This window comes from Solanum tuberosum, unplaced genomic scaffold (genome assembly GCF_000226075.1).
Source record: "Solanum tuberosum cultivar DM 1-3 516 R44 unplaced genomic scaffold, SolTub_3.0 scf00531, whole genome shotgun sequence".
In the NCBI taxonomy this organism is placed as follows: domain Eukaryota; kingdom Viridiplantae; phylum Streptophyta; class Magnoliopsida; order Solanales; family Solanaceae; genus Solanum; species Solanum tuberosum.
The window spans coordinates 5,193-21,524 of NW_006239449.1; the positions used below are offsets into that span (position 1 = coordinate 5,193).

Below are 16,332 nucleotides of genomic sequence, written 5' to 3' on the forward strand. Positions count from 1 at the left end.
TAAGCTAAAAACAGAAACGTTAACGACTAAAAATTGATAAAACATATCTTGTTGATTTGTACTTGGTTTAAAAAGTTTAAAAATCGAAAACTGAATTAATAATACATAAAATCAAATCGAAGGGACCGTTGCACACCCTAATCGAAACCCCCTTTGATGCTGATAGCAGTTAGTTAAAATATAACACCATTAACTAACTCAATTTCAATAAATCATATCATATATATAAAAGAGAACCTTAGGCCCGCTTATATGGCGCCATCACAAACAAGAATTCCCTTTTAATTTATTTATTTACAAAACTAGCCTTCTCCTTTTATGAAAAATTGTGACATTTATGAAAAATTGCGATTTTTATGAAAAATTGTTGCGACTTTAATGAAGAGTTGTGACTTTTATGAAAAGTTGCGACTCTAATGAAGAGTTGTGACTTTTATGAAAAGTTGTGAATTTTATAAAAGGTTGTGACCTTTCCGAAGGGTTGCAACTTTCCCAAAAAGTTGTAACCTTTCCGATAAGGCACAATAAACATTTGTTCACACTACTCTTTGTTGTCTATAAATAGTGGGATTTCCTCTCATTTTAAAACAACGAAAATTTTGAACCCCTTCTTCTTCACAATTAAATATTTGTGTACTTTGCTACTGTTGAGTGACTCACTAACTCTATTGCTTATGTTACAGATCCTAGTATGTATTTTTAGAGTCATAATTTATGCTTATGTTATTAAGGATAAATGATAAGATATAAATAATTTTCATTTTCCTTTACATTATTAATGTTTGTTACTACGTAATCTTGTATGTAAGATAATACTGTGTTTTAGTTTTAATGATTGATAGATTTTAAATATTAATTTATAAATTTTGTGATATTAAATTTTGGCGCGAAGCGCGGGTAATATTACTAGTTATTATTATTAAATAAACCAAAAAAAATTCAATAAATTGCTAGTAAAATCCATTGTAAATTACATGTACCGACAGCGCACCGAATCAACCCTGAGGCTGAAATATATAAATCCTTTTCGAAGACAACGATTCAAGCGTAGTTGCTAGTACTTCAGTTCTCAATTAATGGAGGAGAAACGGAAGGACGCCGGAACTCCACCGCCGGCCGCCGACACGCCGATGACATCGGCTGACGTTCCGTCCGCTGAGGCACCTACGTCGCGTCGGAGAGGTGGTGGCCACAAACGAAAAGCAAGCGCCATTGGAAGTGGCGCCAGTTCGACTCCTCCCTCAACTTTGTCGAAGCGTCAGAAGCAGTCAGCAGTACCTTTCCCACCGATCCACAATGGTCCGCTCACAAGAGCTCGGCAGCAGCCAAACAACGCCGCAGCTGCAGCTGCCAGTGCTGTTTCTCCGTCAGGTTTTGGTGTTAGGATCGAATCGGAGGTGCTGCCAAAGGCCGAGGTCGGTGTAGAAGAGGCGGTGAAGGTTGACAAAGAGTCCAATCAAGTGAAGGAGGATTTGGAGGCATTAGAGGCTGAAATTGAAGCTGAAATTGAGTCAATTAGATCCCGTGATCGTAATGTTCACGTTGTGCCGACTCATGCTGGTGAGTTTCAATTGTCGTCTTTCAACCCTCAATTTGGTATGCTTTCTTGCTGCGGCGAGTATTAGAGAAATAGATTTTTGTAAAATTGGAAAGTTAAAAAAATGTTTTTATGATAAGCTGAAGATAAGCTGGAAACAAGGAATTCAATGACCTGAGATTAAGATTTATATTTTTGAGATAGATTTAGTGTTACTTTACAAATAAAAGTGAGTTCTTACATTTACAGTTACATAGTAAATACTCCTTCCGTGTCGTTTTATGTCATGTTGCTTCATTGGGGATGGATTTAAGATGTTAATTTGACTTAAATACTTTATCAGCAGTAGTAGAAGAGAATATTAAAGTAATGATTTGATATCATGACATAGTCTAGAATTCGAACAAAATCAAATTTTAATTCTTCACAGTTGTGTGAGTTATATGTAATGGAATGGTGTTGAACAATTTAGGCACTCCAGAAAGGAATGTGTCATATAAATTGGGAGTTATATGTAATGGAATGACATCGAACAATTTAGGCAATCCCAAAAGGAATGTGTCATATAAATTGGGAGTTATGTGTAATGGAATGGTGTTGAACAATTTAGGCAATTTGAAGGGAATGTGTCATATAAATTGGGATATATATAATGGAATGGTATTGAATAATTTAGGCAATCCCAAAAAGAATGTCATATAAATTGGGACAAAGGAAGTATGCAACTTTTACATTTTCCAATTTGTCAAAAGGTCAAACTGGAAATTGCACTATTATGGTTCCCTGATACTTATCTAGTTATGCGACGTTGCAAGATGAATCAAATATTTTCTTCCTTCGACCTATGGTGTTGGGTCGTTAAGACATAACGTATAAGCTCTTGAGTTAAAGTACTCATAAACTAAGCTTCTACTTATCTTTCTATTGAATTCAAATAACTTTAAATACAACACTGGTGGATTAGCCACCCAACTAATAACAAGGAAATGATTTCTTACTACTATTGAAATGAGAAAGTGGAGGAACAACTTCCTTATTGCTAATAACTACTACTCCCTTTGATTCAATTTATTTGGCCTATCTTGACTTGACACAGAGTTTAAGAAAATAAAAAGACTTTTGAATCTTGTAGTCTTAAACTGAAAATATGTCAAATGTACCAAAATACCCTTTAATCTTGTGGTTTTAAACATGTCACATGAAAAGTTGGAACTAAAGAGTTGCTAAAAAGAGAAATAGGCAAAAATTTTAATCCGACTAAAGAGAAAATTAGGCCAAACAAATTGAAATATAAGGCGTACCAAGAAATAGGAAAACACAATTAATTAATAGATATGCTGAAGTAATCTACTTTCATATTTCTTTAAAGGGGTGCTAACATTACTCCCTCTTTCAAATCGTGCTCGAGTAAGTGTGGAAAGTACTAGCATTTCCCTCTTTTTCAACAAATTATTCCTCATCGTCAATGGAATCAATCTAGAATAATTTCTTCCGCTGATTGAAACAGAGTCCCTTAAGTTGTCTTTCATCCATTTTAGATCTAGTCAATTTCTTCACAAATCTGGCGGGTTGTTGTGGTGAGAAATCCGATGTTTTTGATCTATATTCATCTAACAATTGTGAATAAAGAGGTTGTTCCTTGTGTTCATAAAGTTGTAGCCAAATCTGGCGTATTAAACTTTAATTTCCTACCGTTGTGTAAGGGTACCAGCCCGTACAATCAATTGGTCAAACTTTTCTTGATAATCTCCCACAGATCTAATTTGGCGTAGCTTAGCCAATTTTCCCAACTTTTGACTTCTAATTGGTGGTCCAAAACAAAGGTTGCATTGAACTCATCCCATAAGCATTGAAGCATATCTTTCTCTAGTAGAAGAAAACAAAGTTGTGCGATTCCTTCCAAATGTAAAGAACCAAGTCCAATTTTTTCTTCTTTTGGTGTTTGTTGGTGTCGAAAGAAATGCTCGGGTGGTCCAGTGGTTTGGGGTTGGGATTTCTATGTTGGAGGTCTCAAGTTCGAAACCCTTTGCCAGCAAAAGCAAGGGATTTGCCGTATGGGTCGAGCTCGTCACACCGGGCTTGCCTAGTGCAGGTTACCTCTTTTGGTTTGTGAGCTATTGCATATGAGCGGAGGTTTTACTCTTTGCGCACCCAAAGGGTAGCGGCTGCGGGCTTCCCTTGTCATTAAAAAAAGAAAGAAATGCTCACACCTATTTAGCCATCCCTAGGGGTCCTCGTGGCCACAGAATTATGGAAAATCCAACTTTGTATATTTAGGAATGATGAAATCCCCACTAATTTTTTATCCTAAACTTGCCGCCACAGTTTTACCTTTCCAACCTTAGTTGTGACTGCCATTTTCAGTTGCTTCAATATCCGCCTTTGAATTCACTAAATACTTCGTGAGTGAATCCAAGCGAGCATTTATGACTTCTTTTCTTGCTAAAATTGGTTGCACTTTCTTCTCGGAACAAAGTGAACAATTGTGCCCGTCGTTGCTAGATTAGATCTCCCCTAACTCCCCTCTCTGATACCAAGTTTTTATGGTCCCCTGATATAGATCTAGTTATGGGACGTTGCAAGATGAAATCATATGTTTTCTTCCTACTAGTTCGTTCAGAGAGAACCTGTAATCTCTTTAGTTAAAGTATTCAAAACTGGATTAATTTTCTACTTATCTTTCCATTGAATTCAAATAACTTCAAAAACAACACTGGTGTATTAAGCACCCACCTAATAATAAACAAACAACTTACTACTACTACTAAAATGAGAAGTGGAGGAATAACTTCCTTAGTGCTAATAACTGCAACAAAGAAATAGGAAACGTAATTAATAGATAACATGAAGTAATCTACTTTCAGATTTCCTTAAATTTTCCATGCGTAACTGTTGGTAGATTAAAGGGGTGCTAACATGCTCTCTCCTTTTTTTAAAATAAAATAATTATGTATAGTCTGCTACTTAAATTTAATAGCATTAGGGCTTCTCCAGATATTCTCTGACATTTTCAAAATTTTTAGGTTGGTTCTCTTGGACAGAGGTTCATCCTTTGGAGAAGCAGACAATGCCGTCATTCTTCAATGAGAAGTTGCAAAGTAGGACTCCAGAAATATACATGGAGATACGGAATTGGATCATGAAAAAGTATCACACTGACCCCAACATTCAAATTGAGTTGAATGATTTGTCCGAGCTCTCAGCAGGAGATTTGGATGTAAAAAAGGAAGTGATGGAGTTTTTGGACTACTGGGGTTTAATTAATTACCACCCTTTCCCACAAACCAGTTCGGTTGTTAATGTTGATATTGATGGGGACGAGGCAGCAAAGACAGATTCTTTGGTTGATAAACTGTTTCGATTCGAATCCGATGAAACATGGACCCCAGTTCTTCCGAGGTCTAGTGTAGCTACTCCTTCTGCGTCTTCTGGGTTCTTTCCAGAGTCGGCTATTGCTGAAGAACTGATGAAGTCTGAAGGGCCAGCTGTTGAGTACCACTGCAACTCTTGCTCAGCTGACTGCTCAAGAAAGCGGTATCATTGCCAAAAGGAGGTATCTTTGCTCAACATTAATGTCCTTTCTTTGTTTTTGGGGTAATGAGATAAGATATGATTACGGCTTGCCTACTGTCTAGGGCATCACCACCAGTGTTTTCTTTTTATTCATGTTATTATTTAGATGAAGGGATCATCATCTTGGTTAATTCATATACTTGTTGCTGATCAAAGAATGTGATTCAGAACAACACTTTATTTCCTTCTGGGCATAAAAGGCGCATGCTTGAGCCAACCCAGTAGATTTAGTTGCTTATCATTCTCGTTCTCAAACTCTTTCTGCAGTTGTCCATGTTCACATATCCTTAAGTCGTATGGTCCATAATTTCTGTGCACGTACATATTAAAAGGTCATTTTCACTGTTGAAGTAGGTCTTGTCAAAACTTGACGTCTTACTTAAGTGCCTGACTCTGTTCTTTGTGTTGGTTGTTTTTACTACATAGGCAGACTTTGACTTGTGTAGTGAATGCTTCAACAATGGGAAGTTTGGATCTGGTATGTCCCCTTCAGATTTCATTGTTATGGAGCCTGGTGAGTCTGGCGGTGCAAGTGGTGGGAAGTGGACAGATCAGGAGACTCTTCTTCTCCTTGAGGCATTAGAGCTTTATAAGGAAAACTGGAATGAGATTGCTGAGCATGTGGCTACAAAGACCAAAGCTCAGTGTATTCTTCACTTCATTGAAATGCCAATAGAGGATACATTCCTGGATACTGATGCTGAAAATAACCAGTGTGTTAAAGAAAAAGAAGATGCAGATTTGTCTAAAGATGATACATCAGCCAGTATTGATGCCCCAGAAACAGCAGAGAGTAAGGATGATGGAAATGACAATCAGGTTTCACCCACAGTGGAAACATCAAAGCCAGAGAATGTGAATGGGCCAATTCCTCAGGAGGAAGTTGGTGAGAACTGTGCACTCAACGCACTGAGGGAGGCATTTACAGCTGCTGGTTTTTATCCTCCACCTGGAGAATGTGCTTCATTTGCTGAAGCTGGCAATCCTGTAATGGCAGTGGTATGCTGATTTCTTTTACTTTTCATTGGCTCAATCATTCTGATGCAACTGAGCACTAAAGGCACTCTACTAAGAGCTAGGAATCTGTTCATACTTTTCCCTGAAGCCTGAATAATGAAATCAGTTTTTTCTTAATTTGTGTTATTTACTTGATCAAGGTATGATCTTTCTGCCAGTGGTAGTCTTTTCTCACCATTTTCACAGGCTGAGACCTTGTTTTGAAAAGGATAGGGTTTCATTATAGCACTGCAGTTTCAATGAGATATTTTAATCGTGTTCAAAAGAGGCAATTGTTTGTCAGGAAAGAAAGAAATGACAGGTTGTTTGAAAGTAGGAAGAACAGTCATTAATACCAAACACAAATGTATTGTTTTGCTTAGTTTTTAGTGTAACATGGAAGATGTACATGCTTCTGACCCTAGTGCTGTGATTGACATCATTAGCATATTACACAATTTGTAATGGGGTGCTTTTGGTTGTAAGTTGTAACCTATCCAGCAACTTCTTCTTGATGATCTTACTATAAAAAGCTACGCTTTACCGATTTTTTTTAGAAAAGAGGAAGTCTCAAGTAGTATCATTTTGGTTTTCTATTCTGCTGTTAAAACTCTGATTATTGTTTATTAAAATAAGTGATTACTGAAAATGTTTTGGTTGTCTTCATTATGATGTTTTCTTTCGCTAGGCAGCGTTCCTGGTGAAACTGGTAGAAGCTAAAAGGGTTACTGCCTCAGTGCGCAGCTCTTTGAAATCCATTTCTGGTAATCCTTCTGGTGAGAATCTAGCCTTAAGGCACTGTTTTGTGTTGGAAGATCCACCAGATGATGGGAAGACATCATCTGATACAGATCGGTTAGTGTTCCTCCTTTTAGCTTTAATTAACAGGTATTGTATTAATTTGGAGTCTAATTGTAAATTTAGTATTGCAGACCTGCTAATGGATCAGTTGATCCAGAAGATAAGAAAGATGAGGATGACAATGTTGAAATGCAGAAAGAGGAAAAGTTGACATCAGTTATTGAAGAGAAGAGTTCGTCAATTGGACAAGAAGAGACCAAAGGTGAAACAAACATTGACAAAAAGTGCGAAGAGCAGGATGGTGAAAACCATGGAGAGAAAAATGAGAAGGAACTTGAAGAAGCGGCCCATTTGGTTTCTACCAGTGACGAAAATCCAGAGAAATCTGATACTTCAAAACAATCTGATCCAATTCCTACTGAAAAAGAAGGGGAACCTGCATCACTTAAAGAATCAGATGATGCAGGCTTGGCAGTGGGACAGACACCAAGTACCACAGCAGAATCAGATGTTTTAACGTCTAAACTAGAGCTCCCACCCGGGTTCGAAAAGGAGTCAGTTGATGGAGCTTTAACAGCCATTCCTTCTGACTCTCCAGATACTCCTAAAGATGAGGACATGATGCCTGCTGTGCAAACAAAGGAGCCTGAGCAATCCATGAAATCGAACTCTGTACTTGAAAATGGCGAAAATACAGGTCCAAGTCTTCAATATGGTGTTATGTTTTTTGCATAGTATAAGTTATGCCAATCATGTTGCCTTTGGGGTGTTTAAGTGGGGAAGGTAGTATTGCACAGGAAGTGTGTAGGTGCATGCAACGAGTTTAAATTCTAGTGGTACTTAAGTGTAGAAGAGTAGAGGGAAGGTCCATATTCCGTCGAATTCAATGCTTCACAGATTTCTCAGTTAAAATAGAAGTTCGCTAATCATGGGGTGCAAGCACAACAAAGGAGTGGGATATGATTATTGGAATTAAATCTCATAACATGCTCGACAAGGATAGGAAAAACAGATGACATCAATTAATTATCCCCCCCCCCCCCAAAAAAAAAAAAAATCTGCATGATATGCATTGGTGAGGAAATCATCAATCTATTGATTTTATAAAATAATGTTTCAACTAAGAGAATCAGAAAGCATCCTTTGAGTCTTTGGTCAGTGGCATGTAGCTGTTGACTACCACCAGATTGTTGACTTTGTAATTGATAATGTGACAGTGCTTTAGTTCTTACACCAAAATCCAGATCTTCAAATTAGAAACACCACTGAAGTTTATTCTAGCACCCTTTGCTTTCCTATTTCGCCTCACAGTGCACTAGTCCTTTAATTCCTCTTTTCTCCCACCTCTCTAAACTCTCATATGCCCCTTATTCATACATTTTGCCCTGCCACCCCTCTCCCCAAACACAAATAACTGCAGAAAGTTGAAATGATGGTTGCTGCATTTATTTTGGGTGATATAGAATCCCTCCTCTGATACCGTGTCGGTTTCATGTTAAATATCATACATACAAGTTCTCTTTTCACTTAGGTATGTCTTAAGTGTTTAACACCATGCCATTATTAAACAGTACAACTTTTGTGACTTTAAGAATTAGAAGTTATTTACTATTCTAATTTTAGACCTTGGTAAATTCCTTTAATCCAACCTATCTTACCTTATTGCTTACTTCTACTACTATAACACTCAAGTTAAATTATCATCTTAAACTACATACCCAATCAAAAAGTGGCATATACAATGACACCTTTCTTTCTCTAGGATCTAGCATCATATAAATTGTTATGGAGAGTGTGCAAATACATAGTCCCCGACATCATATGTAGAGGCAGATAGAGAGAAAAGAGAAATAAGTTGACCTTGAAATGAAAATAAGTTTAAACTAACACAGGAGGGGGCACGGAATTGGGAGGACAAGCAGGTCCTATGTGGTATTGGTATAGGAATTTCAGGAGTTCAAGAAAGGAGATGCAAGGCTGGGGAGGAGGGGGTTTGTAGTGAGTTGCTGGATTACTCGACATTTCTAGGCCTAGCATCAGATAAATGAAATGGTTAGTGTATACGCACACATAGTCCCCTCTTGTGAATCATTGATAAAGAATCTTCAGGTAGAGGAAAATAGAGAGGAGATATATGTTGACCTTGAAATGAAAATAAGTTGAACTAACACAGAAGAGGGTGTGGGATTGGGAGGACAAACGGGTTCTATGTGAGATTGGGATAAGAATTTCAGGAGTTCAAGAAATGAGATCCAAGGTTTGGGGAGGAGGAGGAGGGGAGGGACTGTAGTGAGTTGATGGATTGATGGAGCTGGAAAGGCAAATGATAGACTAAGTTGATCAAGTAGGGCAGCCATTAAAACAGTTTTACCCTTAAGGGTGAAATGTTGCAAAGACCAAATTGGATCTTAAATTTTCGTTTAGTGCCATTGCTATGGCCTCGGGTCTAAAACTGTGGTTCTCTTTATGGTTGCTTAGCCAAAGCGGAAAACTGATTCATATTCTTCCCTCTGAACTAAACTGAGGCTTTTAAGAATTTGTAAATCCCCTATAATTCTGATTTTTCCCTTGGTGCTCTATTGCTCAGGGGCTGGAGAAGTCAAAGACTCTGTAGATGGGAGAAAAGATCCTTTGAAGACCAAAAATGATCTGGATATTGATAAGATCAAATGTGCCGCAGTCACTGCTTTGACAGCTGCTGCAGTCAAGGCGAAATATCTGGCAGATCAAGAAGAGGACCAAATTCGGCTGCTTACTACATCATTAATAGAGAAGCAGGTAATCATGGCCCGCCAGCTCTTTGAAAATTGCATCTTTGAGGCTCCTTATTATGTTCTATGGGAATCATCCAACAGCTTCAAGGCTTTCACTCACTTCTGCTGGGGGATGCTTTCAGTCAAAATTTGAGACTGATCAGCTAATGAGCTTTAATGCAAGATTTAGACTGAAATAGATCTTGAGCTATCAAAACAGATCTGGGTGATTTGTTTGTGATTAAGAGAGGGATGATAAGCTTTTTTCCACTTGGAGCAGAAAATGCTCGTCTTCCTTTTAGAACAGAAAAAATTATAGTGTCATATAGATGAGTATTAGACCATCTCCTTACCTCTTGGGAAATACCTCCTATATTTTCCTTTCTTTGGTTGAATGCTTATATTGCTTTACATTGGAAGAATCCTAACCCGAGTTCAATCATTGAGTTAGGACTTGTCTGGTTAAGTTCTGACCATATTCTCCCAGGTTTCTGCTGGCTTGATTTTAAACTGATCAAAATCTGACTTTCTTAGCCTTAATCTGTTTCACCAAGTCTCAACCATTCAAGTTGCTTCTTTGCAGTTAAACAAGCTGGAGAGCAAGATAACCTTCTTTCATGACATGGATAATGTGGTTATGAGGGTCAGAGAACTGTTGGAGAGGTCAAAACAGAGGCTTCTCCTTGAGCGTAGTCAAATACTTAAATCAAGATCTGTAACTCATCCTGTGCCACAATCAGTACCTGCTAACCGGCCTGGAATGGTTTTTGCTAATACAGCACCCAGGCTTCTAAATGCAATGAGCTCCCAGAGGATACCGTATTCAAGACCCATAATGGCAGGAACTCCTACACCAAGCTCTTTTATGCCTACAACAGTTTCAGGAAATTCAATGCAGCCTTCAAAGTAGGATAAGCTTATTTTAGTTAGGACTAAGTAATATTTTCTCTAGTGCATAAGAGTGAACTCATCTATAAATCAAAAGAGCAAAGAAACGGTCTTCAAATATTTATTTGTCATGTGACTGTGTTTACCCTTTCATGACTGTTGTCCTGGGTCATTAAGTTATAAACTTCTTAAACAGCAGAAGTTAATTGTCCAAATTCTCTTTTTGTATGTATGCTGAAAGGATTAGGCTAGCTAATACATGTTTTGTTCTGTATTAGAAGGATTCTGGGACCGATTATTAGAATTTTGAGAGTATGAGGAGATGCATAGTTGCCCCAGTGAGGAAGTGTGAGATTGGATATAGTGGGTATAAGGAGAGGTAGAGGTAGGTTGAAAAGGTATCGGGGAGATATGATTAGACATGACATAGTTTCAGCTTACTGAGGGCATGACTTTAGATAGAAAGTCATGGATTAGGGTAGAAAGTTAGTAGGTAGTTGAGCTTTGTCTCGCTTTTTGGCGGGATTAGGCTTTGACAGAATCTTGGTAGTATCGTGTTTGTAGTATGAGCTTATATCGGTAGTTTCTTGCTTCTGATATATAGGTAGTCTTGGTAGTGTCGGGATTAGGCTTTCACTTACCGCATTATTTTGTCATTGTTACTGTTCTTTTTTCTGAATGTTTTGTACTCCTTTCTTTATTAATTGACATGTTTTATTCACTGTTGTATCTTCTTTTGAATAAATAACAGTCATAAAATTGTGATGACATTTGTGGGTGTTTCGTTGAATGTTCTGCTTTTGCAGAATAGTTTTAAATCAATGTTTTCTTGCACAAATATATTTGAGTAACTAGTTCTGTAAGATCATATCGTAAAATCATGAGGAAATAAATGTATATCAAAGGAAGATTAAAATTTTGAGATCTTTTCTCAGAACACGGTTGGTTTCTAACATCATTTGTCGCCTGCACTTTTCATTAGTTTTCTAGAGGCAGCAATCTTGGTAAAAAATTATTTGTATTTGCATTTTGTGGTGACATCAAATTATATTAGCTAACAATGGCCAAGTGTCCCAACGAGGCAAATATGTATCAATTTATCATGATTAAGCGAGGAAAACATTTATGCCATGCATCAATTTATTGATTTGTGAGCACATTCGTTGCATCTTTACGCACTCGAGCCACAATGCTCTCTAGTTCAACTCTTTTAATTGGCATAGTATATTTGATAGGCGATTCTGAATTGTGATTTTGATTAACCCTTTGTATATAGTCCTAAACTATTTCTTAGCACAGTCGTACAAGAATTGTTCAAACGCCTTACAATTTTCATCATTTGTACAACATATAGGGGTATCTGAAGCACATGATTTGTGAGGTAAAACAGATCAACTGAAAAGATTATTGTAAAGCAAGAGCTTTCACCAGAGAGGTGAATACGAATGCAACAAATCTTGAAGTTTTATCAAAGTGAAAGTAGCACCAATAGAATTCAAGCACCAAGAAACCACCAAGATCCCCGTGCAAAAGCATATACAGGTACAACTTGAGAATTTACCAGGAAAAGAAGACCATGAGAAGCAAACAATAAAGCGAGGGCTAAAGGAATCCAATTTTTTTTGGAGCTGCAAGGTTTATCATCACTTCGAAAATTGTTAACTGTTTAACACTCACATCCACCTGTCCTCTGCTGACTGCTAGCGGCAACATCAATGGTGTCGGGCAAATATCTTTACCATAAAAAAGTTGCGGCAGAAAAAAGAAATAGATCAGTATCATGGTATAAAAGTAATAAATATCTAGTACTGAAACAATTTATAGTCACGGTATTAATCTTGCACAGCTCATAATATCCCCTGTTTGCATGTTAACATCGCTTGCCCACAAACAGTTTAGCCTAACAAAATTGATAATCTAATTACTTTGGGAAAACACCAGAGGAAAGATATGGGACCAGAGAAAACAATTATGTAAACCAGAATCGATCAGAAGGCACAGGCTTATACGGCTTGCCAAGCAGCTGCGCCAAGACAAATAGATCCTACAAAATTACTCGCCCACATTTTGACATCCCTCATTCCCCGTCCAACTGACGTGATCACGTGACACTTTTTTGGGAAGATAAATATTTTTGTGTGCACCATGCTGCTAGAATCTTATGGACAACAATTGGTATAAATAATGTTTCAACTTACATTTCTTCCTCCTCTCCACTCTTCAGGGCATTCTTAGCAATGCATTGGAAAGCCTCCTCTACGTTGGTTCCTTCCTTAGCTGAAGTTTCAAAGTAGGGAATGTTACCCTTTGAAGCGCACCAGGCCCGAGCCTTTTTCTCAGACACCTAAAACAGAGCAGACAAGTATCTTTAAGTGAAGAAAAAGAATAAAATACCTCTATGGAAGCAAAGTTGTTCTCTGTATGAAACGATAGTAGTCCTATAGGCAGCTTACCAAAGAAGTGAACAGGTGAGAGCAACAGACAAGGGAGCACAAAGAGGAAGAATTGGGACAATGTACAATTTGTTGGACCAGGAACTTACCACTCTACTATTTCCACCATCAACATCAACTTTGTTCCCCAGCACGACAAATGGAAAGTTTTCTGGATCAGATGGGCTTGCCTGCAGAAAATTCATTCGGAGATTACAGAGTAGTTGTTCAACAAGAAAAAATAGTGTCAGGTGAAGATACCAAACAACTAATTTTATCATTTTTAACAACAATCTGTATGTGAGATCCTATGCAGAAAGATCAAAACAAGTAAATGGTGGCACCAACAAATAAAAGTGGCTATAACAAAAGGGAGGAGCACTGGATTAGCAACTCAAGAAAGATGAAACATAACAAGCTCCAAGAGGGAAAAGCTCATAAAGCCTTCATCTAAGCCAGAAGCAAAATAGGGCTATAAGCCTATAAATAGTTAATAATGTGAATTGATAACAATAGAATCAAATAAAGAAGAAGTAACGGGTAAATAATCAGAGGGAAATAAAGAAGAAGTACAGGGTAAACAATCAGAGGCAAATAAAGAAGAAATACCTGAATTAAGAACTCTTCTCTCCAGTTGTTCAAGTTTTCAAATGACTTCATTGAATTTACATCATAAACAAGGACACAACAATCAGCACCGCGGTAGAAAGCAACACCAAGACTCTGAAATCTCTCTTGGCCAGCAGTGTCCCAAATCTGGACAACCAGAAATATCAAAGTTAGAGCAGGAAACGGGCCAGGTTGAAATATCCATGAGTAAAACATTAAAACTGGTAATACAACCACCAACTACCTCTCCCCAATACCAAACCTAATACATGCAGATGTTTGGAATTACGACATCATTTTCAAGCTGAAAAACGATAGAGCATGTTTCTAGATATCAAACTTATAAGAACCAAAGAGTAAATTTGAGAGAGAGATGGAAGTCTTGACCAAGTGAGAAGTGAATTGGATGCACCATGAGTTCTCTAGATTGGATATTTTGAAAAACCAAAAAGATATCTGCAAGGCAATGCATATCTATCCTTTTCATTGCATTGGATCCACAGATAGAATTGAACCAAACCAAAGGACAAAGACAGGAATAACTAGGAAAAAGAGGTAAGCAACTGTAAATTAAATATTGTTTTTCCTTTTTAAATTCTGGAGGAGGGGGTCAAGGAAGCTGAACTATACTTTAAGATTCTGAATGAGGAAAACATACTGGGAGTGAAGATGCAGCATGAGTTTCTTCTCCTTGATTACTAACACATGTATGAATCTACCTAATTATCACCATATAAGCCACAAAACTCAAACTAAAAGAGCAGAAGGGTGACAAAGCTGAAAAGTTTATTTCGCTTGATACAATTAATAAAAATATCATCATGCACAGAGTATTTCTAGGAGATCAATGCATGTAAATTACTTCTATCTTCTTATATCCAAAACAAATGCCTTAATTCAGAAAGCAGCTTAGTATGGATTATAGCCACAGTTATTCATTCAAAGTACAGAGAATCTCCCATATGAGAATTTTCCCCGCACGTGTATTGGAGACATTGATATACCTACACATATTTCAGAGATAAATCAGTCCTAATCTTCCATAAGAAACTGACATTCGACTCACATGCATCCTCTTTTTTGGCTAAGAGAATTTAGACAATCACTCTAGCATGCCATTTACAAAGTCATCAATGGACCTCCCTTATCCTGACTTTTTTTCTTTTCCTCCCATTTAGTTGCTTCTTAATGAAGATGGCTAAAGATGATTCTCGTATACTTGAAAGAGAAAAACATGTCCAAACTCCAACAAACACACTGAACATTTCAACCCATAAAAGAAAAGGAACAAAATTTAAAGCAAAGGAAGTGATGGGCTGCAATTAACAAACCGAGTGTTGCAACCCCTCATAAACACAATTACACAATCAACAGCATGACACTAAAGTATAGTTCAATTTGTCATTATTCTCAGATAACTTGTGTGGTAGTTTGTCTTCATACGTGAATCAGAGGAAAACCCCCTCCATCTCTCTAGTTGTTACGAGGAATCACAGATGAAATAAGTAATATAGCAAACCTAGAATTGACAATTTGATACAGGAAAATCAGGTTGGTTGATTTCATACACTAATACACATCAATGAGACGCTATCTAACTAACCTGTAGAGTAAAGAGCCGATCCTCAAACTGCACTTCCTTTGTCAAGAAATCAGCTCCAATAGTTGCTTTGTACTGATTGCTGAACTTCTTATTTACATATCTATAAAGAATCATTTAAGGCAGACAATAAGGCAATTCAATTATAAGGTATAATTGCATCTGGAAAGTGAATCAAGCTGTTTTTTCACAATACTCTTGGACTGGTGATTAATCGAGCAATACTAGGTTACAAAGCTTTAAAGGATACTGATTCATCAACGAAGTCTTTCCAACCCTGCAAAACACAAAGAGGGGTGATTAATGGGCAAATACTGAAAATTAAGCAACTGCTTGAACTTAGATCACGAAAAGTCAAATAATCAAATCAACAACGCCTCAATTGCCAACTAGTTAGACCCTACTGTATGCACGAATCGTCTCTAATCATTCCGTTCTATCCCAATCCCAGATCACCGTAATGGAACACTCAAATTCAATTATAAAATCAATCCGTTAACAGGCCAAGCAAAATGAACATGAACAGCGATGAATCATGAGTAACTGAACCCTAAAACAGTACAGAACAGAAGAGAGTTGTACAGTAATATATTTAGTATCTATATTGACAAATACGGTGAGAACTGACCCACTGTCGCCGAGGATGATGACTTTCAAAAGCGTTCGCCGGCGAGAAGGCATCTTCAGCTGACTCGATCTGACGAGAAGAGACTGAATACAGAGAGCTCCGCGCGTGTTTGTCTCTCCGTGTGTGGCGTGAGGAGCAGAGACAGTTGGCAATTTGAGACGTTTCTAGTAGAAAAATGATTGCCCAGTTGTTGTATAGTACTCCGTAGTATTGAAATGGATTATACTTTAGCTGGGCACTAAACAGTCAACTAACCTTTCTCCGCCTGCCCGGGTCGGGTTGGCCCCAATTTGGTTCTCACTTATCACTATTCGAATTTGGAAATATTATTTTTGTACTGAAGTCACATGTAGGGCTCGTTTGGCCATAGATTTTCCAAATAATATTTGGGGGAAAATTTAGCAAATAGTGTTTGTCCATACAATTTGTTATTATTTGGCAAATATTCCAAATTCTCAAATACACTAGTATTTGGGCCAAATCTCGTTATTTGGGATCTTTTGAAAATTGAAATT

General features: G+C 37.5%; 2 protein-coding genes across 2 annotated transcripts; one reads left to right on the forward strand and one right to left on the reverse strand.

Annotated features, from left to right (window-relative positions):
- Positions 1-1,034: 1,034 nt before the first annotated feature.
- LOC102582052 (SWI/SNF complex subunit SWI3D) lies at positions 1,035-10,763 on the forward strand. Its single transcript, XM_006365028.2, has 7 exons — positions 1,035-1,560; positions 4,561-5,090; positions 5,537-6,109; positions 6,795-6,961; positions 7,039-7,604; positions 9,495-9,685; positions 10,244-10,763. Exons 1-7 carry the CDS (start codon positions 1,077-1,079, stop codon positions 10,568-10,570), a joined length of 2,838 nt encoding a protein of 945 aa, XP_006365090.1. The 5' UTR covers positions 1,035-1,076; the 3' UTR covers positions 10,571-10,763.
- A 1,231-nt stretch (positions 10,764-11,994) lies between these two features.
- LOC102577689 (uncharacterized) lies at positions 11,995-15,927 on the reverse strand. Its single transcript, NM_001287909.1, has 7 exons — positions 15,818-15,927; positions 15,440-15,466; positions 15,193-15,292; positions 13,590-13,736; positions 13,091-13,171; positions 12,747-12,892; positions 11,995-12,281 (listed from the first exon to the last, which is right to left on the reverse strand). The coding sequence occupies exons 1-7, from the start codon at positions 15,868-15,870 to the stop codon at positions 12,215-12,217; spliced, it is 621 nt and encodes a 206-aa protein (NP_001274838.1). The 5' UTR covers positions 15,871-15,927; the 3' UTR covers positions 11,995-12,214.
- Positions 15,928-16,332: the final 405 nt, after the last annotated feature.

Bases quoted from the DNA above. Each gene is read 5' to 3' on its own strand.
- LOC102582052 (XM_006365028.2), top strand. From the start codon at position 1,077: ATGGAGGAGAAACGGAAGGACGCCGGAACTCCACCGCCGGCCGCCGAC. The intron at 1,561-4,560 runs GTGAGTTTCAAT...CAAAATTTTTAG, and splicing joins CGTTGTGCCGACTCATGCTG to GTTGGTTCTCTTGGACAGAG. The intron at 9,686-10,243 runs GTAATCATGGCC...GCTTCTTTGCAG, and splicing joins CATCATTAATAGAGAAGCAG to TTAAACAAGCTGGAGAGCAA.
- LOC102577689 (NM_001287909.1), bottom strand. From the start codon at position 15,870: ATGCCTTCTCGCCGGCGAACGCTTTTGAAAGTCATCATCCTCGGCGAC. The intron at 15,467-15,817 runs GTCAGTTCTCAC...TGTGTTTTGCAG, and splicing joins ATCATCCTCGGCGACAGTGG to GGTTGGAAAGACTTCGTTGA. The intron at 13,172-13,589 runs GTATTTCTTCTT...AATTTTCTGCAG, and splicing joins GAGAAGAGTTCTTAATTCAG to GCAAGCCCATCTGATCCAGA.